At 40.7% G+C, this 23,609-nt stretch overlaps 1 protein-coding gene across 1 annotated transcript in view; it reads right to left on the bottom strand.

Annotated features, from left to right (window-relative positions):
* LGR4 (leucine-rich repeat containing G protein-coupled receptor 4) overlaps positions 1–23,609 on the bottom strand; it is a 49,718-nt gene that overhangs the window by 10,447 nt on the left and 15,662 nt on the right. The window contains exons 3-12 of the mRNA XM_014545203.1: positions 16,577–16,648; positions 15,240–15,311; positions 9,140–9,355; positions 8,096–8,167; positions 6,061–6,129; positions 4,080–4,151; positions 3,819–3,890; positions 3,412–3,480; positions 1,871–1,942; positions 746–811 (exon numbers count right to left, since the gene is read on the bottom strand). Coding sequence (XP_014400689.1) covers positions 746–811; positions 1,871–1,942; positions 3,412–3,480; positions 3,819–3,890; positions 4,080–4,151; positions 6,061–6,129; positions 8,096–8,167; positions 9,140–9,355; positions 15,240–15,311; positions 16,577–16,648 — 852 coding nt within the window. The remainder of the gene's footprint in view (positions 1–745; positions 812–1,870; positions 1,943–3,411; positions 3,481–3,818; positions 3,891–4,079; positions 4,152–6,060; positions 6,130–8,095; positions 8,168–9,139; positions 9,356–15,239; positions 15,312–16,576; positions 16,649–23,609) is intronic.

Raw genomic sequence — 23,609 nt, 5'->3', positions numbered from 1 at the left:
GAAAGAGTAGGGGAAGGAGAGGAGTAAAGGGGGGAAGAAGGAGGGGGTAAAGGGAGGAAAGAGGGGGTAGAAAAAGAAGAGGGGGAAGAAGGAAAAAAATAGAAAAAAATGATTTTCTATTTGAAAAATAATATTTCTTAAACTTTTTCTAACTTTAATTACTCATTCATAAGTAACTGATTGATCTGTTGAAAGTCAAAGAAACTTATCTATAACTTGAAATGGTTAGACTAATTGGTATTTCATCCCCAAATTATATGGGGGGTATATGTAATTATCTAAATTCCTTATCAACCCTGCTCAGGAGTGGAAAAGGAAGACAACACAGTGAGAAAGGATCCAAGACAACAAAACCACACCGAGTACCATAGAGGAAGGAGGGGATCAAAAATGGAAGAATTAATGCCCCCCCCCCCACCTCCCCATTAACTTCCATCAGAGATGTCCTATATAGTTACACAGTAGATACCCAGGTCTGATTTCCCTCAACAGCTAGGAAAGTTTTTGTCTTTTTGTACACACCACTCTCTCCCCATAGTGTCTCATAGAATTCCTAATACATAGATGTCTAAAAACTACTGGTTGCATGAACATATCTGGTATAATGGGACATTTATTCATAAGAACACCTGATTATATGACTATCTAATTTCTTAATATTAAAGCCATTTATTTAAAATAGGAAATGCTCAATGAATTAACAATATACCACACAGCAAGAAGAGTAAGTCAAAGAACAACTTACATTTCTTCCAGAGCATGGCAACCATTAAAGCTTGGGAGGTCTTTTATGTTGTTGTAGGACAAGTCCCTTAAAACAATGGAAATGAAAAATTAATGCTATCAGAAAACTGTATTTAAAAAGCTATACTCAAAAGCATAGAAAGCAATGCTAATTATCTCTAATGAAGAGATAACAAGAAAAGCAACTATATTTTTTCTAAGACTTGTAAGCTTCTAGAGCACCTAGTGATACAACAGGCTTAAGAGTTGCAAACTTCAAGTACATAATGTTGAATACAGACCATATAAAATATATTTTAAAATGTTATGTAAAATGAACAAAATTAAATATAAAAATATAATATGGAATATATAAAATTATGTTTAAGTCCTAGAGTTATGGATTTTTTAATTCTATTTTACAATATTGTTTATACCCTAAATAATTTCTATGTTATTTCATTAAAAAGCTATAAGAGGAGTGGTAGTCATATTTTTAAAAACATATTAAATCAAGTATTGGGACTACTTAACTCTCAGTTAATCCCACTGAAATTTTTTCTTAGTGGTAATTGTCAGGCTTGATACTCCATGACACCATTTAATTACCTGCTTAATCAATCAGTCACTTATTTTGTTACTATCTCTCTCCACTGAATACTTATTAACAACTTAGTAACTTAATTATTCGTTCTTGTGACATTTTCACATCTTTTATTTACTTTTAATTCCTAGGACAGTTTAAAGTTTTTGGAAAGCTCCATACTCAGTTGGTTCCTGATCTAAGACAGATTTGGGCTGTGCTTAGGCTACGGATGACAGAGCAGGATACGGAGAGCTGACCCTTCTGGGGAAACGAATAAAAACAAGGAGTCAGGACAAGAAAAAAAATCAAGGAAGGACCTAGCTTGGTTTTAGTTTGTTTAAAGTAAAGTCAGAAGATGAATGATATATATATCCCTAAAACTAAATTCAAATGGGCATTACCTACTCTGGGCTATTAAAATGATTGTTCATTTCCATGAAGGAAATAAGAAATAATTATAATTTAAAATCACCTAACGAAAATAGTTCATTAAAAAGAAAACTGAACATGTGTGAAGCACATAAAAGAAAGGTGTGAGAAGGGAAGAAAAATCCAACTTACAAAGTCCTAAGCATCTTTTGTTCTTGGCACAGATTACTGGATATACTGCTTATCTTCGTACCTGTCAAGGTCCTGCGGAAAAACATGGCTCATCTAAGAAATGATTCAAGTTGAGATGGTAAAAATGCTATTCTCATGTAGAAAAATAAATGCTCACTTATTTTCAAATGGACTAGAGTCTATGTATCCCATGACCTGATTCTCCCTAAAGTTAGGCACGTGGGAAGACAAATTAACCCTCCATGCTAGTATCATTGTCCATATTAAAATCAGAGAAGCTCATGACACTAGAGGTAATATCTAAACAACAAGCTTGATTTCTCACATGGACCAACAGAAAAACAGCAATCCACAGTCATAGCCTGACCATGACCACCTGCAAGTTCTGTCACCCCCCCAGCATCTGCCACTCATACTCAAAACATTGGGGGCATCCTGCCCCCAAACATTATTCCTGTCTTTTCTTTCAGTCAACCTGACTCAACAGTCTCACATTTTTCTCTTACTCCCCTCCCTTTCTGTTCCCATTTTCAGTCAACCACCAATTCCTGTTGTTTCTTCCTCTATAGTGTCTCCAGCATCTGACATTCTATCTCCATTTTTACTGCTACAATACAGATAGAAGATGGGATGGTGCAGAAAGGGGTGGGAGCATCTCAGGCCACAGGGAAGAACTGCAATGGTTCAATGTGTTCACTTAGCCAAGTGGATCATTCTCATGGCCTCCTCACCACTCTTCCTATCTCTAATCTTTCTTCTCCTCTTCACACGACCTGCTCCATTATCCTCAACACCTCCAATGACCTTAAGAGTCAAGTTTAAATTGCTTAGCTCAGAGCTTCTCAACTTCTTTTTCTTACATCTTGGCACACATGAAAATCAAAAGATTGTGTGGCATAATGTGGTAAGGCTCCATGTGGCTGGAGATCCTGGCCACCTCAGGCCCCACCTGGCTACCTCGAGGGCCAAAGTCATCAAGACCTTGGCTGCATGTGTAACCCATTTACAGACCGCCCATTGGGAAGCTTTGCCAAAACCAAACGTTCAGTGCTCAAGGCTTGCCTTTTCAAATTTGTGACCGAAACAATTTTCTAAATTTCTTTGTACCATGCCCCATTCAATTCTAGCTTAAGTGATCTTCTGTACCCCATCCTTTAACTAAATCTTGCCTTTCTAAATAAAAACCCCACTCTGGGAAACCTGCCAGTATTTCATTTTGAAACATTTCACCTCCTCCAGGAAGCCTTCTCTGATAGCCTGCATTGATCGCTCCACCTGTGAATCCCTGAAGCACTGCTTCTGATCTGGCACTTGCTTACTGCCTTCTATTTCCAGTGCCCTTTGCATATTGTATCTCCACACACCAGGCAATACTCTACCTGGGTCAACTAAGCCCAAACCCAATATCCATTTCCATGCTATTCACAAAGGGAGATTGTAGGAATCAACAAAGTCTTCGTCATCACCAAAAAGCACTGGCACACAACTAGCAGGCCAGCGTGCTCTCTTTATGCAACTGGTCTGCCAAGGGCCACACTTACAGACTCTCCAGGTGGACAGTCCCGGTCAGATTGGGGAACTGCTGCACCATGCTGGCACCACGAATGACTCTTTAAGAAATCAGGAGAGAAAAAATAGTTTTAAATAAAAAATTCACATAGACAACATTTGCATTTTCTTTTTTAAGCAGTTTAAGATGATAGCACTACAAGACCTAAAAAATAAAATTGCTTTCATCTCTTGGATGCACCTGAAAGTGTGAAAATTTGGCCAAATGTTCACATAAATTAAAACTATCATAACTTTTTAGACTTATCCTTTGGACTTCTGGCCAAGGAAAAGACACTAGAAGAGTTTCTTTTCTGGAGCTACGGTAATAAAGTCTAGTTTTCTATTAAGGCAACTGTATAAGCATTCAGGTGTGTTTTAGAATTTATGTAATACTTACAAGGAATGCAGATCAGATAAATTGTGAAATGCTGAGTTCCCCACGAAAGATAGAGGATTATCATACAAATGTCTGTAAAAACAGCAGAAAAAAAAATCAAAGTTTTCATATGTTCAGAAGCACTCACAAACTAAATCTATTTTCATAAAGTTCATATATCTCAAAGCCTGACTTTTCATTCTTAAGTCAGATGGTTTTTGCCATCATATAGAGATAGCTGTACATGATTATACATTAGAAGAAACTTTCAAAACTACTTACATAGTTCTTAACAGTGGATTACCATCAAATGCTCCATCAGGGATAACAGAAATAGAATTACTATGAAATAACCTAAAAAGATAGGAGAAAATATTTTGAAATGCATATGCCCTTGTGAAATAAAGTTAAAACCCAAGTATCTACTCCTGTATTATATAGCATATAACTGATAACAACTACATGAAAACTTCAGAACTGTGGGAAAACTGAATTTTTAAGTCTATCTCATATTTTTCCCGATAGTTCTTTTTAAATCCCTGCTTAGCCTACTATCAATCAGAAACCTCATCTACATTTAGCTGTACCTTCATCATCAAAGAACTTTAGACCACAGGAATCATAACATGTCTGCCCCCCAAAGCTCTCACTATAGCCTGCATTTAGTCTTTAAGCAATTCATCGTACAGCTTTAGCTATTGGCTCATGACGTACAGTCCCTGTTATGCCATATACATTCCTATCACTGCCCTTGACAAATTCAACTTCTAAAATGCTCCCCTGTCCCTATCATTTATTTAAATACTAGTGTCCTGGTGCATGGATTTGTGCACATTGAAAGGAAATTAGAAGAAATATTTTAATATCGATATTCGCCCTTTCTCTATAATAGAAATGTTAAGCAAATTCACGACAATGACAGATCAAAACACACCTGTGAGATTGGTGCCAGCGAGAGCTTTTTATGTATTGTGCATGCGCGAGTCAACTTAGTCTTTTATATATAGAGAATAAACTTGCTTAATTAGACCCACTTTCTGATTTAGCTAAACTTTTTCCAGCCCAGTGAAGCACCCCAACTTGTCTTTCACGTAATTGTCAGCAACAAGCAGTAAATATCAACACGAAGCAGATTATTATTGTAGATCACGCAGGGAGAACAAAGGATAAAATATTTAACTGTAGCAGTATTTGACTATATTCTGCACAGTGAGAAAACCTGAAGTCATTTTCAAGTTCCACCATTTCTTACTTCTTTTCAGTTGGGTCAAGTTTCTAAGCTTTCTAAATCTCCATTTTCTGGCTAACAAAAAGAAAATAGGATTCCACCGAGTCTCCTATCTACCTACTCCAGGACTTCTGTGAGGATCAAATGAGATGAGGCATGGGAAAATGCTTCACAGACATTTGGTTAAAGTGTAAATGTTTGCACCTGGCTATAAAGCAAGTCATGTTCCTGGACTGAAGAAACTGCAAGGAGGCTGGTCGCTAGGGAGAGGAAGCCAGGCGTTGCTACGTGATGTCATTACCTGGCGCCCACAGCGACCATTTATGGGCTGGGCTGGCTCTGGGCAGCATTTTGCGCCATGGGGTCTTGGCAGCATTGGCTGCAATTTGGTGGGGTATCGCTCTGGGGTGGTGGCAGGGCCTGTGTCCCACTAGGGGGAAGCCGAGTGTTGGTTTGTCAGCGCCAGGTCCGTGGTGCTGTTTATTTTTAAATGGCCAGTGGATGTCATGGCAGCTCCTGTGTTGAGCATCTGCCCCTTGGTGGTCAGTGCGCATCATAGCTACTGGTCGGACAGATGGACACTTAGTCTTTTATATATAGAGATTTCCATTCTTTTGAGCCCAGTCCAATTTCTACTCTTTAGTGATGCCTTTTCCAATTACCTCATCTCAATGAAGTCTTTTTCTAGAATGATTTCTTTATCCGATCCACGCAGCACTTATTTCTACCTAGAAATTGCTGTCTGTCTGTCTTGTGTGGTAGCCTCCCAATGACACTAATACGACAAGCTCCTACAAGGCAGAGACCCTACATTACAGCTTTTCTTTCCCCAGAATCTAGCTCTGTTGGGTAATGTATATTCAGAACTGTCCATGCCAGCTGACATATTCCAACCTGTATGATCATGCATGTTTGTGTGTATGTGTTTTACGGTGTAGGTAATGGAGCAAAAGTGCCCTAAAAGTCTCACTGTTAGAACATTACATGGTGAGTTCTGAGGATATTAAGGCATAAAGACAGCAAAGAAATACTCACAGTTCTTTTAGGCTAGGAAGGGCTTTAATAGCCTGGGGAAATTCTCCCAAGTTATTATAATTCAAGTCCCTAGGGGGGAAAAATGGGGAAAATATGTAAGAATATTGAAGAGTGGTCATAATTTAAAAGGCATTTTGGTACAAATGTATTTTTTAAAAATATCACTTCCTCTAGATCACAATCTTTCTTTACCAACCATATTGCCATTCAACACCCGGTAGGAGTTTAATTAAATTTACACCTTTTCTTAGAGTACTGAATAAAAACAAGAATCATAATTCTTCTAGGATGTTTTTAAGTCAATTTAAAAAATTCAAAGAATTCTCAGACTCACACATTACTGGTACATTCAACAAACAAATCATCTGAATGTCATTTCTCAGGAAAGTCACCATAAAAGAGAATTTATTAAATTATCCATTTCTAAGCAACAATAGTCTGCAACGAAGCTTTCCATCTGGGAGTTAGAGTGGCTTCCAGAAATTCTGGCCTGAGGCAGCCGACCTCAGCCCTACCATCAGCAAGATGGCCCACGATAAATAGGAAGAAGAAGAACCAGGATTAGTTCACATAACTATTGCCCTCTAGTAGGTTACAAATTGTTGAAAATGTCACGTTCATTGGGAGAAAGAAATGTCACAGGGATCTGTACTAAGAAAGTGTTCATTCTGAGTATGTTTGCATCTCAATTCTTTTCACCTAAGAGCAGGTAGCATATGATTGGCATATAAATTTCAGAATGAGAGTAAAACAAAATCAAATGCCCAGCTTCTTAGAGACCTATTTCATTTTCCTTTTCTACACAGAAAGAAAAGTAGCAAATAAAAATTTAACTGGGAAGAAGAGATTCAATTTTAATATAACTGGAATTGTATGCATGGTGCAGTGTACTTTCAGTCTCCTGTTACACTGGTATTTACAGAAAAAAGGAGAACTGAGTTTGGAACTATCTTCTTCAAGAACTTCAACTTTCAAATAGCCATTGACGCTCACCATCCTTTAGTTCAGTGGTTCTCAACCTTCTGGCCCTTTAAATACAGTTTCTCATGTTGTGACCCAACCATAAAATTATTTTCGTTGCTACTTCATAACTGTAATGTTGCTACTGTTATGAATCGTAATGTAAATATCTGATATGCAGGATGGTCTTAGGCGACCCCTGTGAAAGGGTGGGTCGTTCGACCGCCAAAGGGGTCGCAACCCACAGGTTGAGAACCGCTGCTTTAGTTGTTCAGACAGGAAAGTGGGTTAACCGAGTCCTAACGGTCTTCTCATTAACTGAGAGTTAACAAGAGAACTCAGTGAAACAAAATATTACAAAACCATAAGCATTCCAATCAGATGTTACTGACCCATCTAATTGGGCCGTTCTCTGAATCATTTAGTGCACCACAATGGCAAATATTATCACTCTCCAAATAAAGGCAACTAATATGAAGTAAAATAACAAAAATCAAGATCCTACTCTCGATTACACACAGCTGCACAATGTCTTTTGCTCAGTGTTGCAATACACATTTGAAACCGCCAGAACTCCCCAAAACTTTAACTAGCAGAAACAACAACAAATGTACCCTAAGCAAACTGGAAAACTTTGTCACACTTAGCATATGAAATTCGAGATAATATTCAATCCCAGTGTTAACCATTAACCAGCCAGGCAACTGTGTTCAAGGAAAAAACAAACAAACAAAAAACTTCTCCCAGAATTAATATGATAAGGCTCAAAATTCCATAATCTTCTACCATAAATTTTAACAAAACCATAGTGTAGGAAAGGTAATACAGTTTGATAGACTGAGCTGCTTTTAACATGTACTTTTGCAAGAAATATCAAGTTCAAATTTTTGTGCCATTTTTAACCATAAACTTAGATTAGAATCCATAACTTTGTTATTTGATGGCAAGAATTTAGCCAACTATTAACATAATTATGAGTGAATGTAAGACCTTTAATTTTTTCTTTTTTGCAATGAAATGCAAAATTGCACCCTTGACATCATAATATGATCATCCAAAATATGAATAAACTTACAAGGTTTCCAGGTTATCTAGTCCATCAAAACAGTGTCGGCCCAGGCTTTTAATTTTATTGTTATGAAGGTGCCTATGAAAAAAAGCATCAAAATGACTTTAACATCACCCAATAGCAACTATTACAATGATTTATATGTCTAAATTTGTATGGCTTAAAGAAATGGCCCTAGTGGTTTGGATTGGTGGATGGAGCCCAAGGACTGAAAGGTCGTGGGTTCAACTCCTGTCAAGGGCAAAGGACCTCTAGTTACTAATAAAAAAAGAAAACAAATGGCATAGCTAAACATTTCAACACTTGACCAATGGAAAACACATAGCACTGGGTAGTTATCTCGATTTATACTCCAGACTAAGATTCACTGGACAGAATACCAATGACAAGGAAGATATCTCTAGTGGAAAAAAGGTGCACACATTAAAGATCCCTTAGTATGCACCCTATCAAAACAAACGTTTTGAGGAGCTTTTAATTATATGAAGTGAAACTTGGATGAGCTCTCCTTCAGGGAAGTGGGGGAAATGATGTGGAAGGAAGCAAGTGAGCTTACATCAAGAATCGGTACCAGGTTTTATAGGAAATGCCATTTTATTATATCCAAGTTTTCAAAGATTAGAAACACAAAACATCATATACTGTTTGAACAGAGAAGTTGGTAAAAACATAAAATAGTGCCTAGTCGGTTTGGCGTAGTGGTCCACGGGGAGCGGGCCTAAGCCGTCAGTCGGCCATCCCCCAAGGGCTCCCGGACTGCAAGAGGGCGAAGGCAAGGCTGAGGGACCCCAGCACCTCCGAGTGCACAAATCTTTCGGACATCCCCCAAGGGCTCCCTGACTGCAAGAGGGCGAAGGCAAGGCTGAGGGACCCCGGCACCTCCGAGTGCACAAATCTCGTGCACCGGGCCTCTAGTTTTGTATAAAAGGCAGCTCCCCCAAACCCTCGCTCTTCAGGAGCATAATCAGTAAGATACTTTCATACTAAGAAACCTGTTTTGTGCTCCCAAATTAACATAACTATATGATATTAAATGGGGTGGATACTTACAGAACCACCAGGCTCGACAGGTTGGTAAATGCAAAATCGGGGATGCTGGAGATTTTGTTGAGAGCCAAGGTGAGTGCCTGCAGGGTGGGCAGATTGCTGAGGGGGTGAATGGGCACCTCCGTCAGACTATTGTCGTCCAGCCACAGGTGTCGGAGCTGAGGGAGCCCCTCGAAGCTGTCCTCGGGGACTGAGGTGATGTGGTTGGCATCCAGACGCCTGGCAGAAATAAACAACCACGTTCAGTAAGGAGTCCTACTGGAATGAGGCAATCCAAGCCACACAGCTCTGTGTTTTCAAACAAAAAGGAGTTATAAAATGACCGGGCTGTGACATCTGATTTCTTTCATTCCACTAGAAGTCCTCATAAAGTCTCACAACTTTTCCAAGATCAGTGTATGGAAGTCAGTTCTCTCCCTTCCTTCATAACAAAGAAATGAATTTACATGTGAATCCTTTAAGGCTAAAAGACCAGAAAGATTTTTTTTAAAAAACCCTCACAAGGTTTAAATTGGAATATTATGTTTCAAACTATATAAAAAATACAGAAAAAAACAACAGGAAATTAAGCTGAGCAAATAAAGCTGTTTTACTTACAATTTTACAACATAACTGGTATTTGATATTAAATTTAATTGTTATTCTGACTTGGTACCAAAGGGGAAAAAATAAGCAAATATTTCAAAACAAAATTTTTACAGCAGCAAGCCATTTTAATAGATTCTTAATCCTTATTACCACTGGCCAACTTAAAAATATGGGTGTCATGTACTAGCAAAGCCACCTTGTCCTCTTCTCTTAGCACTAAGTACTTTTTAAAAAGTTAGTCAAAATAAAGTTACTAAGAAAAGGGCCAACTGTTCATAGAAAAAGTTAAACAGCTACTCTGATCAATGTTACTGTGGCTTTAAAGCTTCTTTAATTTTTCCTTTTAAAAATTAAGGACACCTTACTAGTAGGATTACTCACACTTAAAATTAAGTCCCCATCTGAAACTCTGGGAAACTAAGTCCCAAGTGCTATGGTGGGCACAACCAGGTATAATTGTTGGAATAATGGCTTTTCAACACAAAGACAACCTGCTATTAATATGATAAGGGACAGTATAGTATGTGCCCAGCAAATCACAACTTTCTTCACGAATCCCTTGTTGATGTATCGCCACTACTTAAAGTCATACCTGACAGGCATGGACCTCCTGGTGAAAATTAGGGAACAACTACAACAAAAAAACTGATGAAAAGTCAAAATGACAGCAAATTTTAAAAGAAATCGAGTGTGACAGCTCTCTAGTTTGGGAAACTGACTTTGAGAGTGGCTTTTGTGCCTCCTTGTTTCCTATGCTGCTCCAGCTTCAGATCCCGCAGGAACCGTCCCCTTCCCCTCCAGGCGAGGACTGAGGGCTGCTCCCAACTAACCCCCAGGCCAGGGGCCGCTAGATTAGCCGGGGTTAAAGACCCCTGGTCCTGGTGAGGATCAGATGGAAGCTTTCTTTTTGATAAGACAAGATAACAGAAGGGACACTGACAATGGGAGAGCTCGGGAAACTGAGCAGCTGCCTTAAGAATCCACTTAGACTCATACTTAGGCTTGTTCATTCCTTGGGCTTTCAAGAACCTACCCCTGAGAAGAGACAGGCATCCTTTAATGTAACAGACTGGCACAGTCCTGGCTAAGGAGCTGCTTCGGAGATTTGCTTTCATGATACAGGAGTGTGTTCAATTTCAATCTCTCTCTCGCTCTCTCTCTCTCTCTCTCTCTCTCGCTTCGGAGATTTGCTTTCATGATACAGAAGTGTGTTTAATTTCTCTCTCTCACACACACACACACACACACACACACACACACACACACACTTCACAACCTAAAGGAACTTCCACTTGGGGAGAGAGAGATACTGAACATACAATCATACAGTTAACCATGTAATGTAATTAAATAGTGCAATTAAATTCTACTTGTAGCTAATTTAACTGTCTGCAATCCATTCAACACATTTCAATGGAGCATCTTGTTAGGCATTCAGGTGGGGGTGATGCACAGTGTGATAAATTTAAGCGATGATCACGGAGTGCCTAAGAAGTGCTGTGAAGTAAATAAACAGGACACTGAGATAAAGGTTAACAGAGGTTCAGAAGGAAGGGTTCAGAGAAAGAGCAAGAGGGTGCAATGTTAAAGGCAAAGGAAACACGAAGGGCAGACTCAGTAGCAGAAAGGAGTTGGGTGTGGTCCCAGCATCTGCCAGGTCAGAGTGATAAGCACCTGAGAGGAAGGGAGTGAGGGGCCACAGAGACACAGACGGGGATGGGACCAGATCATGTGGACCCATGTGGGCCAGGTAAGGGGTTTGGATTGTATTTTAAGTACAGATTGAAGTTCCTCCCTAGTTTCTCAGTGATAGAGCAGTTTAAAAGCTAAAATTGCTTATATTATCATATTGATAGCATGCATTCATATTCAACAAAATGTTTCCCCTACATACACAGAGAGATTGTCATTTAAATGTTCTGTTGGGATGCGGTAAACACTGTAATAAGGAATGTTGTCAGTACTTTTTAAACCGAAGCCCAGTATTATGTACACCATACATGCTTCTGCAGAATTCTGTGCCATATATCACCAAAAAAATGGGATAGCCTTTACTGAAAGCAAGATAACCAGGTGAATTTTGAGCTAAAAGTTTAATTACTATATTCTAGGCAAAATAATAATACAACATTAAATACGCAGACACAATTTCCTCTGTGCTAAGAATTTCCCAAAATTGTAAAAGTCACACATACATTGAGAGCAGAGGGAAGAACTCTGGAAAATGAAATTCAGAAGTTAAGTGAGAAAAAGGATTTGTGGTGACACAAATGGTTAATCCTTATACCTCAATTCACAAGCGGGTGTGGGAGGCACACCCATAAATACAATGAACTGGACTTACACTGAGATTAATGTTTCACAGATAATTCATCTTAAGAGCTGTGGCTTTGTACCTATGACCTACATTATTAATATTTATCCCTATTAATGGACAAAGAAAATGCTATAATTGATCCATTCAGGAGAGGCAATAAATGGCATCAGATATCCTCCAGAGTGGGAGAGGATGTGGATTGGCTAAGGTATTCTACCATTTAAACTCCATACAATTATTATTGTATTTAAATGTACTTCAGTTGTTAAAAGGCTAACAATGTGTTAACTGAATTCCCTTCCTATTCATCTTTAAAATGTGTCTATTCTCTATTTGCAACAACTTTTTTTTACATCTTACCGAGGCTCACATACTGTTTTTATGTTGCCTTAAATGAAATTACGATACCAAATAATTCTGTATGTGATGAATGTCTGCGATGTCAGTAAACACCTACTCTGTATATAGTTTGTTACCAGGCTCTAGTTCAAAATAGTTCAGAAATTCTGCTATTGTGGAAAACTTAGGAAACGTAGCCCTTGAAATCCTTTCATATCCAATGTTAAGTGTGTTCTAACATTAAGAAAAAAATCTAGTGGGACAAATTCTGAGATGTCTTCTTAATCTGCTCAGGCAACGCTCAGGGCTTTGTGGAAGGCTGTTCATGCTCCCTGTTTAGTAACGACTTCTGTTCAATTTCCACCCCTAATGAACTTTGCTCCTGGTAAAGCACTACTTCAAAACCACAAGGAAAGCCTTCGTGTAATTCTGGTCTGAAGATCAGATTTTCAAACTGACTCAAGTGCTGATAAGACTGTTTTACACCAGAATTTCAATTGTAGCTGACTTGACCACTACACCCATTATGCTAACAAACCCAAGAACGTTTCCTTCTCAAATAAAACAGGCCTGACCCATAGCTCCATGTGTTTCTGATACATGTAAAAGCATTCTGACGCCTTTTTAAAAAAATTTTTGTTTGGACTCCTCTCCTCACTCCCACCCTTCACCCCAATTTTGAACATTAAGTGGTTGATACCCCATACACTCCTTTTTTATGACATTAGATACTCTTTTCTTTATGACACTAGATGCATTGTAAAGTTTAACTGTTACAGCATAAGATATGCTTTATTAGTGCATATTTTTATTTTCACTTTTCATTAACTACTAGGATAATCTAAAATCAAAAGTTAATCTACAATTTACAATTTCCAGGGATGTGTTTTGGGTGCAGTTAAATGGTTTTATATTAACAAGTGGATGGGATAAGCAGCTGGATTACTTTCACCTAAATCTTCTATAATTCACATGCATTTCCTACAAAAGCTTCCATTTATGGTTATTTTAAAGGGCAATCAATTAAAAAAAACATTAAGGAACAGATTAGTATATATATGCGTGGTGTGATTAAAACCTAATTTTATAACTCATAACACATAAATGTGATAACTATTACAATTTTGTATTCAGAGTAAATCTCAAAACCTCCATGTACATGAGATTACCTGAGAAAATTTTTTGAAATATAGCCAACTCATAACACATAAATGTGATAACTATTACAATTTTTTATTCGGAGTAAATCTCAAAACCCAATGTACATGAGATTACCCAGGAAAATTTTTTGAAATATAGCTTCCTGGACCCTTAAAAGAGAAAATATCATTACTTCTTGGATATGGCCTAGAGATCTGTATTTTAGGGACATTTCCCCCTAGTGATCCTGTTACAGATGGTCAAAGAGCCAGACTTTGAGAAATTATGCCTTAGTCCCATTGTATTTATTTGGACGTGAACTAAAACTGTAACTTTGTATTCGTGATCCTAGTAGAATAACAAACTAAGTTCCTTGTTTTGAAGACTACTTTTTCATTACTTTCAAAGATGTTCCCTTCACCTAGTTATGCAAATTGGGTAAACTAGTAATGAAAGGAAAAAAAACTAATAAAATATACCATCAATGTTTAAATTAAGAGATTCCACGGTGTTTATTGAGCACTTATTACCTGTCAGATATTGTCCTAAGTCCTTTTCATGCATTCAAGTACACAGTAAGTAATGAGCAAACTACTGTATGGAGAATTTTAAATAACCTGGCCAACATCACACAGCCAGTAACTATCAGAGTGGGGATTCAAAACCAGAGTTCTAATAAATCCAAACTTGCCTGGATTTCTTTTTGAAAGTGATGCAAACATTCTGACATAAATATGCAAAGGGCTTTTCTTAATCTTGGCAAGCGTCACGTTACGATAAACACATGCATCAGTTGAGTGCTTCTCACCTCTTTCCTTTAAAGTGCCCCAAAGACAGGAACTTGGTTTTCTACCCTATGGTGTAGCCTTGGCACTACTCCACAGCAGGCATTCTAGTCATTAACAAATACCTGGTCATTCAATATAAAAAACAGTTGTTTCTTCAAACCCTTCTGTGGATTTGCAGGGTCCCTGTGATACCAAGCTGCTCACCTGATCCACCCACTAGAGGCAGAACGGGAGTTTGCATACACAAACCACGGCAGCAATGATCCCCATTCTCCAGGTTCATGTACATATACACATGCATATACATGAGAAAGGATGCCAAAAAAAAAAAAGAAGAACAGAGGGACGTGCTATATGAAAAAGCTTTGGAAATTAGTAGCTGAGCACGGTAGAAACCAAGAGTTGAAATCTTGAACACTCCACATAAAACCAACCTTTCCTCAAAAAGACAAAGAGCCTTGGGAAGAAGGCAGCACAGGCCATTAAGTTGCCACTCCCAGTGTGTGTTCAATGTCCACAGATAAGGAACTCGAATCAGTTTGTCCTGACTGTCATGACCACCTGAAGCTGAGACCTCTTTGTGGCTGTTCCTTGACCTTCATGGCCCAAGACACTGCAACTGCTGTACACACATGACACTGGTTCCATAGGGGTGATGCCCACAGACCTTCCACAGACCAGCTCGTGGAATAACACCCAGCAGTGTCCACTTGGAGCTTCCTCCCACCCCCTGAGAAAAGAGAGGAGGCAGACTGGGCCACCTCCTGCTCACTCGCCAAAGGGCATTTCCATAATGGCAACTGGCCACCCCCATTTTTATCCCAGAGGAGTAGAGAAATCTCCCTCTCTCCTTGGAATTCCGGGTCTTTACACATGTTGCAGCCAGATGATCGTATGATTCAAAAATGCAGAAAACCAAAAAGGTACTTACAAAGACTGCAAAGCACTCAGTCCTCGAATGGCTTCACTGGGCACTGTTTTCAACTGATTGTTTTGGAGGGTTCTGGAAGAAAATTTTTGGTTAGTGAATAAGCAACTGTGACCATTTTTTCTTAGAAGAATTCAGAGTCATCTCTTTCAAAAAAAAAAATTTATTGCCAGTGGCAGGAAAGGGAAGAGATCAAGGTGGAAAGCACCCAAGACAAGAGAATTGCAAAAAAAAAAAAAAAAAAAAAAAGGCAAGAAACATTGGTTCTAAAGCCAGAAATGAAACCCAAGTCATCCTCTGACACGCACGTGCCTGGTAATCTACATTTCAGGGGCTGCTTTCCTCTCAGGAATGAAGGCACCTCATTAACCTTCATCACCCCAGCTGAGGTTCCCTGGGAGGTATAACAGGCTAACTGGGAGGAATAACAGCACCCACTGGAATCCCTACGCCTTTTCAAGTTGGAATAAAGCAGAGCCCAGAATCGCAGACATGAGGTAAAGCCACTTGTGCCAAGAGGATAGGAGACCCTGAGTCTTAGGGGGCAGCAGCCGTGTGCTCAGTGAATGCAGGCCAGGGCAGAACCTGAGCTTTAATCATCTGAGGGCGAGGGCCTGGAGCTTGAAGGCAAAGATCAGAACCCAAAATGAAGTCCTTCTAGTTTGTGCCTAAAGCCATTCCTAGTCACATTAATCAAATCACTGCCTGATGTGAGTCATAACCACAGAATGGGATGGTAAAGGGCCCCTCTAGCTCACTGGACCAGAGAGGTCTGGTGACTTGCCCACGGTCACCCAGCAAGTAGTGGTAGGAGTGAGTGGGCTGGCAGTCAGTCCCCCTGTTCCTCAACCTGCCACACTCCAAACTCCTGAGCTCTGCTGGGAATTGATGTCCTGATCCCTCACAGGCTACAGAAGTCACAAGCACCTCAGTTCCCTTTAGCTCTGAAATGACTGTAATATTTGGAACTCTTGTAAGTCCTTTTCCCACAAGGGTCAGCTAATTCAACGTTCTTATAGCTGTAAAATATGTGGAAACAAAACCTAAACAGTGAAGCTTAAATGTGATTTTGATTCAGAGCATTAGCCACATAAAAAGTCTAATATTCAACTCTAATGCACTAGAGGTCAGAAGTCCTCTTATTCAGATTCTAACTTTTGTTATCTAGACCTACGTTTGCCTAAATCAACCTCTAGCCTCCCACACCAACCCACCGGCCACTCCTTAAACCTTTTAATCCTGAGCTAAAAGAAACTGTGCTTAACCTCGCTCCAAGCATGTTGACTATGCAGAAAGAAAATACACAGCCAGCTGTGAAACTCTAAAACTGCATTACTTACAGAACTTTGAGCTCTTTCAACCCAGACAAGGCCTTTGGGTGGATAAAAGAAAGGTCGTTGCCAGCCAATCGTCTAGAAAAAGAAAAGTAGCAAGAGGGGGGAAAAATTGTAATTCAGTCTCTTAAAATTCAGAACTCACAATAACCTCATCTGTGATTAAAGCTCTATGTTAAACATTTCTCAAGCCTATCTGACATTAAACATGGACTTAAACCTTTGCTAAAGTGATCCCAAGATTCTTCCAATGAGATAAATGTCTCTGGGTTTTATTTTATTTTTTTTTAACTCTCAATACAATAATTTAAGCAGGCACATTTTTATTCTGGTGAGGTCAAGCAAGCCAAAACACATTAAACCAAATTAAGTTTGCTATTCATGGTCACTCTCCGCAGCTTGCGGTGTTTTCCAAGTGCCTCGTAAATGCAGACTACTGGCCCGTAGGCAGGAGTGTTTATTCGAATCTGAGCAAACCAGTCTGTCAAGGAGGAATGCCTTCAGGAGGCAAATCGGTCTGTTATCTCCATAACCCAGGGCAGCATATTCCATGCAAAAGAGAGGCAAACAGTAAAATTCACCATAAGCATAACTTTCCATAAAAAGGCTGATATATTTTTTTGGGGGGGGGGGGAAGCATTGTTCTAAAGAATTTAAGTGGGAGTAAGGGTGGAATAAAAAAGAATTTAAAAAATGGGTCATTTTGTAAAAAAATCTCAGGACACCATTCATACCGAGCTCTGCTTTCCCATTTTCCCAGGCACACAGAAATGGGAGGGAAAGTTGAAGAGAGGACTTTAAGGAGAAGAAGCAGGAAATGGGACCGCAACTCATATAAGTAACTTATAAACAGGTGAGCTTGAAGGAGCGTTCCAAGTTTTGGCTTAAATGCTAGTTGCATGCCCTTAGGATTAAACACAGCACTCTCCCAGTTTCCTGGTTCCGTCAGAGGCATTCTCCCAGGCCATGAGATGTTGAGTCTATAATTAAAAAAAAAAAAAAAAAAAAAAAGCTCTCTCCTCCTTAGGATCACATAATCACCAAGTCATATCAATTCCTTCTTTAAAGGTTCTCTTTCCATCGTTCTTTCTCTTTTCTCTTTCCCTGCACCCCTAAGCCTTATTCATTGATTCACTAAAAAGTTTCTCTCATTAACAAATTGAAGTGCTTACTAAGTGCCTGGCATACAACACCCTCTTCTTAGACATCAGCTGTGTCCCCTGCTTCCAATCTGTTCCTCTCAAACACCTTGATTTCAGGAAGGCTCATTCATTTGAAGTCACTGAGACCTGAAAACTCTACGTTTTAGATGCATTTACTTTTTCTTGATGCATTTACTTTTGTCCCAGTTAAAATGCAAACAGTCTTGGAAAGGCTTGATCTTTACCTGGTATTAACATAGAAAAATGTACTGAAGATGTGTGTGAGTTGGGAGGGAATGTGGGTGGAGGAGTGAAAGGTAAAACAATCACAGGACAAGAGCAAGTGTGTCGTTTATTCAACAGCCAGGATAACAATGCTGGCTTTTCAGGCAATATCACAACTATATGACAGGATTTCACACACGGCGGCCAAGACATGGAAACAACCCAAGTGTCCTTCCATAGAGGACTGGATAAAGAAGATGTGGTACATGTGTACAACAGAATACTACTCAGCCATAAGGAAAGATGAAGTAATCCCATTTGTGACAACATGGATGGATCTTGAGAATATCATACGAAGAGAAATAAGTCAGTCAGAGAAAGCTAAGAACCATATGATTTCACTCATATGTAGGATATAAAACTGAAACTCATAGACACAAACAATAGTATGGTGGTTACCAGAAGGTGTGGGAAGTAAAGGGTAAAGAGGGCCAAATATATGGTGATGGAAGATGATTGGACTTTGGGTGGTGGACACAATTCAATATACAGATCATGTATCATAGAAATGTATATAATCTTGTTAACCAATGCCACTCCAATAAATTTAATTTTTAAAAAGACAGGATTTAACACAGTTTGAACACATGCCCCTAAATTAAATTTTTCGTAAATAGCCCTTTCACTATTTCCCTGGTTTTACACAAGGCACCCCAGCACCTAAGCTCTATACTGCTTGCCTTTCGAGGCTCCCACAACCCGGGCTCATGACCTTTTTTACCTCTTAGAGGTCACCCTGTGTAAAATGAGAGACTGCAGATGGTGACCTCTTCAGTGCTTCCATTTAAAATGTTTCTCCTCAGCAAATCCTCTTGATTCTAGACCAGCTATTTTAACCACTACGTCTTTAAATGCTTCACCTCTCAATCTCATCTTCACCCCCTAAAAAGCCAACTTCAGTGTTACTTCCCATGAAAATTTCTGTTCTAATGACCATGCCTGATGTATGAATTCTTACTGAACCCGGTCACAGGCTACCTTCTATGGTTATTCCTTGCACAGTAAGCTTGTAGGCCAAATACAAACACTTCCAAGAACAGGCACAGGAAAATGCCAAGTCAATATTCAAAAACTGCTTTCTCAGAATTTCTTCCTCAAAAATGCTTGCCATTCCAATGCCATAGCATCCCACAGTCTACACCTGCTGCAGGCTTGATGCACGCCCTCTCAAGGGGCTTTCACCCCCCTCCTCCAGGCTCACTAATTAAATTCAGTTGATAATGCAGTGTTTAAAAGATCAAATTGGACAGTAAGGACCATAAGGAGCAGTAGCCTTCTCCCCGCGAGCAATGCAAGTCCTGTGTCTATGAGGGCTCCTCCAAGTTCTTTGAAAGACCAGCCTTCACTGTCAAGTCTGCCAAAAAGCAAACACTATAAACAGACTGAGGCTGATACAAGAGTCTTATCCTTTTGTCTCTGATAATAGCTTTCAATGTCCCCATATCTATGGACTTTCCTTGAGGACTTCAGTCATGGAAAAGAGTATTTTATAATTTAACAGAGGAAGTGGCAAAATGCAGAGAACCTGATTTCCTTTACTTGTCAACAGAAGAGTGTTGAAGTGCATGAGCCAAAACATTTGCCTCCTTTCCCCAAATCTCTGCCCCTTTATGAGCCAAGGGAAAACTAAAGTAAGCTAACTTCAAAAAGCACCCTCTCTTTCTCCACTATTTATTGTCAATGGAAATGACCAAATGAGCTCTCTGCCTGTGGCTTATCCCGAAATGCAAGCCCAGTATCTGGAGAAATCAACACTACCCGGATGTGGTGGACCATGCTGATGCTGAGATGGGGGCACACCACCTCACACTCCCTCTGATTACTCCTTTCTTCTGGAATGCCTCTACCCACATTTTACCGAGCGGCTGTTAATGAATGATAAACACAGCAGCCTGGTGAGGGCTCTGCAGCTTCAGCAGCTGCACCCTCCAAAGCCTCTTTGCTTCTTTTATGGGCCAGTAATTCTTAGAGCAGACCCTAGGGATGCTTCTTGTTCAAAATCTCAGGTCCAGAAAGAGCAAAGTGAGTAAATAATAGGATTGGGGACCAAGTCCCCCACATCTCTGGAAGGAAACACCTACTCGGTAATGAGCCCACAGTAGTTACAGGCATGTGACAGTGGTTTACAGACATTCCTTTTCATTTTCATCATCGCATGACAATAGCCACGCTTCTCTGAGTCCCTAAGAGGCTAGTGGACTTGGCGTAAGTCACAGGGCTGGTAAGTGGAGGAGCCAGCATTCCTGGCTGGCTCCCATGCTTATCTACTTTCCCTGCACCTCTGTGATGCCTCTGGTGGGTCACCAAGAGACCAGGAAACAATTCCCAGATAACACAATGGACTTGGGCAATAGCCTTGTTTGAGTTGCAACAGGTCTCACCCAGCAGACCAGAGCTCACACGTAGGGACTATGGCATTTGGAGGTCAGAACTGCAATTTTATAGAGGAGTTTCCAACAGACTAACAGTACCATTCTTCCCAGAGCCAAAGATGATCCGTGGGAAGGGGCGTGGGGGATGGGGCCCCTAGGTGCCCAAGGTGCAGGGCATGCCCTACACTCACTGGGACTCTATTGGGATATAGAGCATTCTCTGTTGTGCTTTTTCAGCAGCTCCCAAGGAAAAACAGGTGGCGGATCCTGAGGAAGAATTTGTCACCAGTGGCCCTCTCCTAGCCAAGGCCAGCTACTTCCCATTCTGTGCCCGGATTGTCTCTGCTACACCCAACAGTGTTCCCAACTTCTCTCTGCATGAGGACCTATTGGCTGGCTCCACAAAATGTTATTAATTTGGTAAATTATAATATTTCTATTTTTGTACTTCTTCTTCCAATGGCTATGAAGCCCTTAAAAAAACATCATTAGGGTGAGAACAGAAGGTTGCAGGTGGTATGCTTCTCTCTGTGCTAAGGGTAGATGGTCCCAAGCATCCCTTCTTTCCCCTCTGCCACCCTCCCGTTGGACTTGGCGCCCTGAACATAGACCATATGGAGCCTGGCTCCATAGTGTCCATCCATCCACTCATTACTCTTCCTGCTGTCACCTAAGTCTAGGCCATCTTTTTCTCCTCCAGTATTATTGCCATTTACTTCCACAAGACTCCTACCTCAAACTGCTTAATTATAATCCCGTAAGATCTAAATCTTAAAAAAACCACACACACAACTCTGAGCATTTTCTGTGCTGAATTAGCCAGACCTTCAGCATGATCTTCTTTCCCCAGTGTTCCTTGTATCTGCAATTTAGCACTCAATGCTTTTCCACCTCTGACTCTTCCCTCATGACACTTCCTTCACCTGAAATACCCCCACCCTGGCCTCTGCCCATTGAAACCTTATTCATCATCCCTGTCCAAGTTGGATAATACCAACAATGTGACACTGGTAGGCTTTCACCTTCCTTTGATTCCACAGGTATCTGTATAGTCAAAGCTCTCTCACTGGATGCATCTTGTCTCTAGTTACCATGAGCTTGTCATATCTCCTTCAATTGTATTATATGTCCCATAGGAGCAGAGACTAGTTTATATTCATTTTGCACCCTCTCACATGGAACCTGACATGTAGTAGGTCCTTGGTATTTGCTGTGATGCTTCAACTAAGTCCCTATCAGACTCAGAATTCAAAACAGCAACCCTGCTATGTAAAGAGCGGGAGAGCTTCCTGATTAGCTTCACGTTCCTGCATGCTTTCTCCTCTTGTTTCACTTCAACTCCCCTTTGCTCTCCTAACAGGAAAGAACTATCTGGCTAGATTTTAAAGTGCTCTGGCAACAATTTTCTTTCTTAACATATTCTGGGAGGATATTTTCTTAAGGAGGCTGGTGGGGAAGGTGGACTTTAAACTTGGGAACACCAATCCATTGGTCAACAGTATTATCTCAACATACTCTGGGTCATGCTCATGATCACACAGATTTAACACGGGTCTAGCAGGACTTCAAATGGGAGCTCAGGCTACCTCAAGGCAACTCCTGTTTATTCTGCTTGTTGCAACAGTCCCAGAAGCAGAGAGAGCAAAGACAGAGAGGGGAGAGACCGAAAGAGGGTGGAGCGAGCCACAAGACTTCCGCCCTCCCATTGGACTTGGAGCCCTTCCAGGAAACAGGATACAAGTGGCTCAGTGTGCAATGCCTTTATGAATCAGTTTTGTGTGTATTTATTATTCATAAGGTCCGTGGATTCACATTAGGGGCTCCTTTCAGGGGGAGCTAGAGTTTTCAATTATACCCTCTATCCTAAATGCATATGCTACATGATATTTTCCATCTGGCCCCCCTCCCAGAGCGGGGAACAGGAACAGTGGGTTAAAGAGGCACTGGTCAGTGGTGTGCATGAATGAGCAGGCCACGGGCATAAGGTAATCTGTGTGCTGAATTAGGCTGGGATTTCTTCATTTAAAGAAACGAGAGAGGCAAGTGTGAAATAGAGAGTAAGCCAATTGGTGTCTATTTCTCTGAGAAATGTCTGGATTTAGGTGTCTTCTAGTCTGCTATAGAAATGTCATTGTAGCCATTTGGCTGAAATTCTAGTTGAGCACAGTAGAGTAAGGACTACAATATACACTGACTAGACATATGGACGGAGCTGGGGGAAGGGCAGATGAGGGTTCAGTAGGTCCCAGCAGCTGTTGTGAGGAGCCTGGGGTGGAGCAGGCGGAGGGAGGCTAGGCAACTGTAGCAGTGAGGCTCAAGCAAGCTTTGCATACAAACCATAGAGAGCTTTATTCATGGTGCTTTCTCTATCACATTATGGAGAAGTTGGGGGTCAGGCGACCAAACCAGAAAAGAGTGGCCTCCCCTCAATTCATGTGACCACCTTCATTTTGCAGAAGTGGTTTACCAGATGGCCCTGCATTGTGCTATTATCAAGTACTGACAGCAGAGTACCTTGCGCACCACCCCTCGCTACCAAGCCACATTTATCTCACTCTCAGCAATGCTCCTCCCTCACCATTTCTTTCTACACCTATGTTTCCCCAGATCTTAATTTGAAGCCACCATACGAACTTATCACAGATTGTACCTAAACATGTCTGAGCTGCTTCTCCTGCAATGCCATTCAATTTTCTCAAGTAGGTGAATCAGTATCAAGTCATGCCACGTGCAAAATACAATAGACATAAGCACCAGCCCATAGCACTGCCCTCAGAGAAGGCATTTCCAGGTCAACACTCAATGGGGCAAATATTGCTGCAGGAAAGTGTGAGTGACATTCTCTTATTAAATACTAGAGGCCCGGTACACAAAATTCGTGCACGGGGGAGGCGGGGTCCCTCAACTGGGCCTGCACCCTCTCACAATCTGGGACCCCTCGGGGGATGTCCAACTGCCAGTTTAGGCCCAATCCCTGCAGCAGTCAGACACCCTCTCGCAATCCAGGACCACTGGCTCCTAACCACTCACTTGCCTGCCTGCCTGATTGCCCCTAACCCCTCTGTCTGCCTACCTGATTGCCCCTAACCACCTCTGCCTGCCTGCCTTATGCCCCTAACTGCTCTCCCCTGCCGGCCTGATCGCCCCTAACCGCCTCTGCCTCGGCCCCCGCCACCGTGGCTTTGTCTGGAAGACGTCCAGTCTATCCGGTCTAATTAGCATATTACCCTTTTATTAGTA

Source organism: Myotis brandtii, unplaced genomic scaffold (genome assembly GCF_000412655.1).
Source record: "Myotis brandtii unplaced genomic scaffold, ASM41265v1 scaffold399, whole genome shotgun sequence".
In the NCBI taxonomy this organism is placed as follows: domain Eukaryota; kingdom Metazoa; phylum Chordata; class Mammalia; order Chiroptera; family Vespertilionidae; genus Myotis; species Myotis brandtii.
Note: the sequence above shows the minus strand (reverse complement) of the source record. Positions and strands in the feature narration are given on the sequence as shown.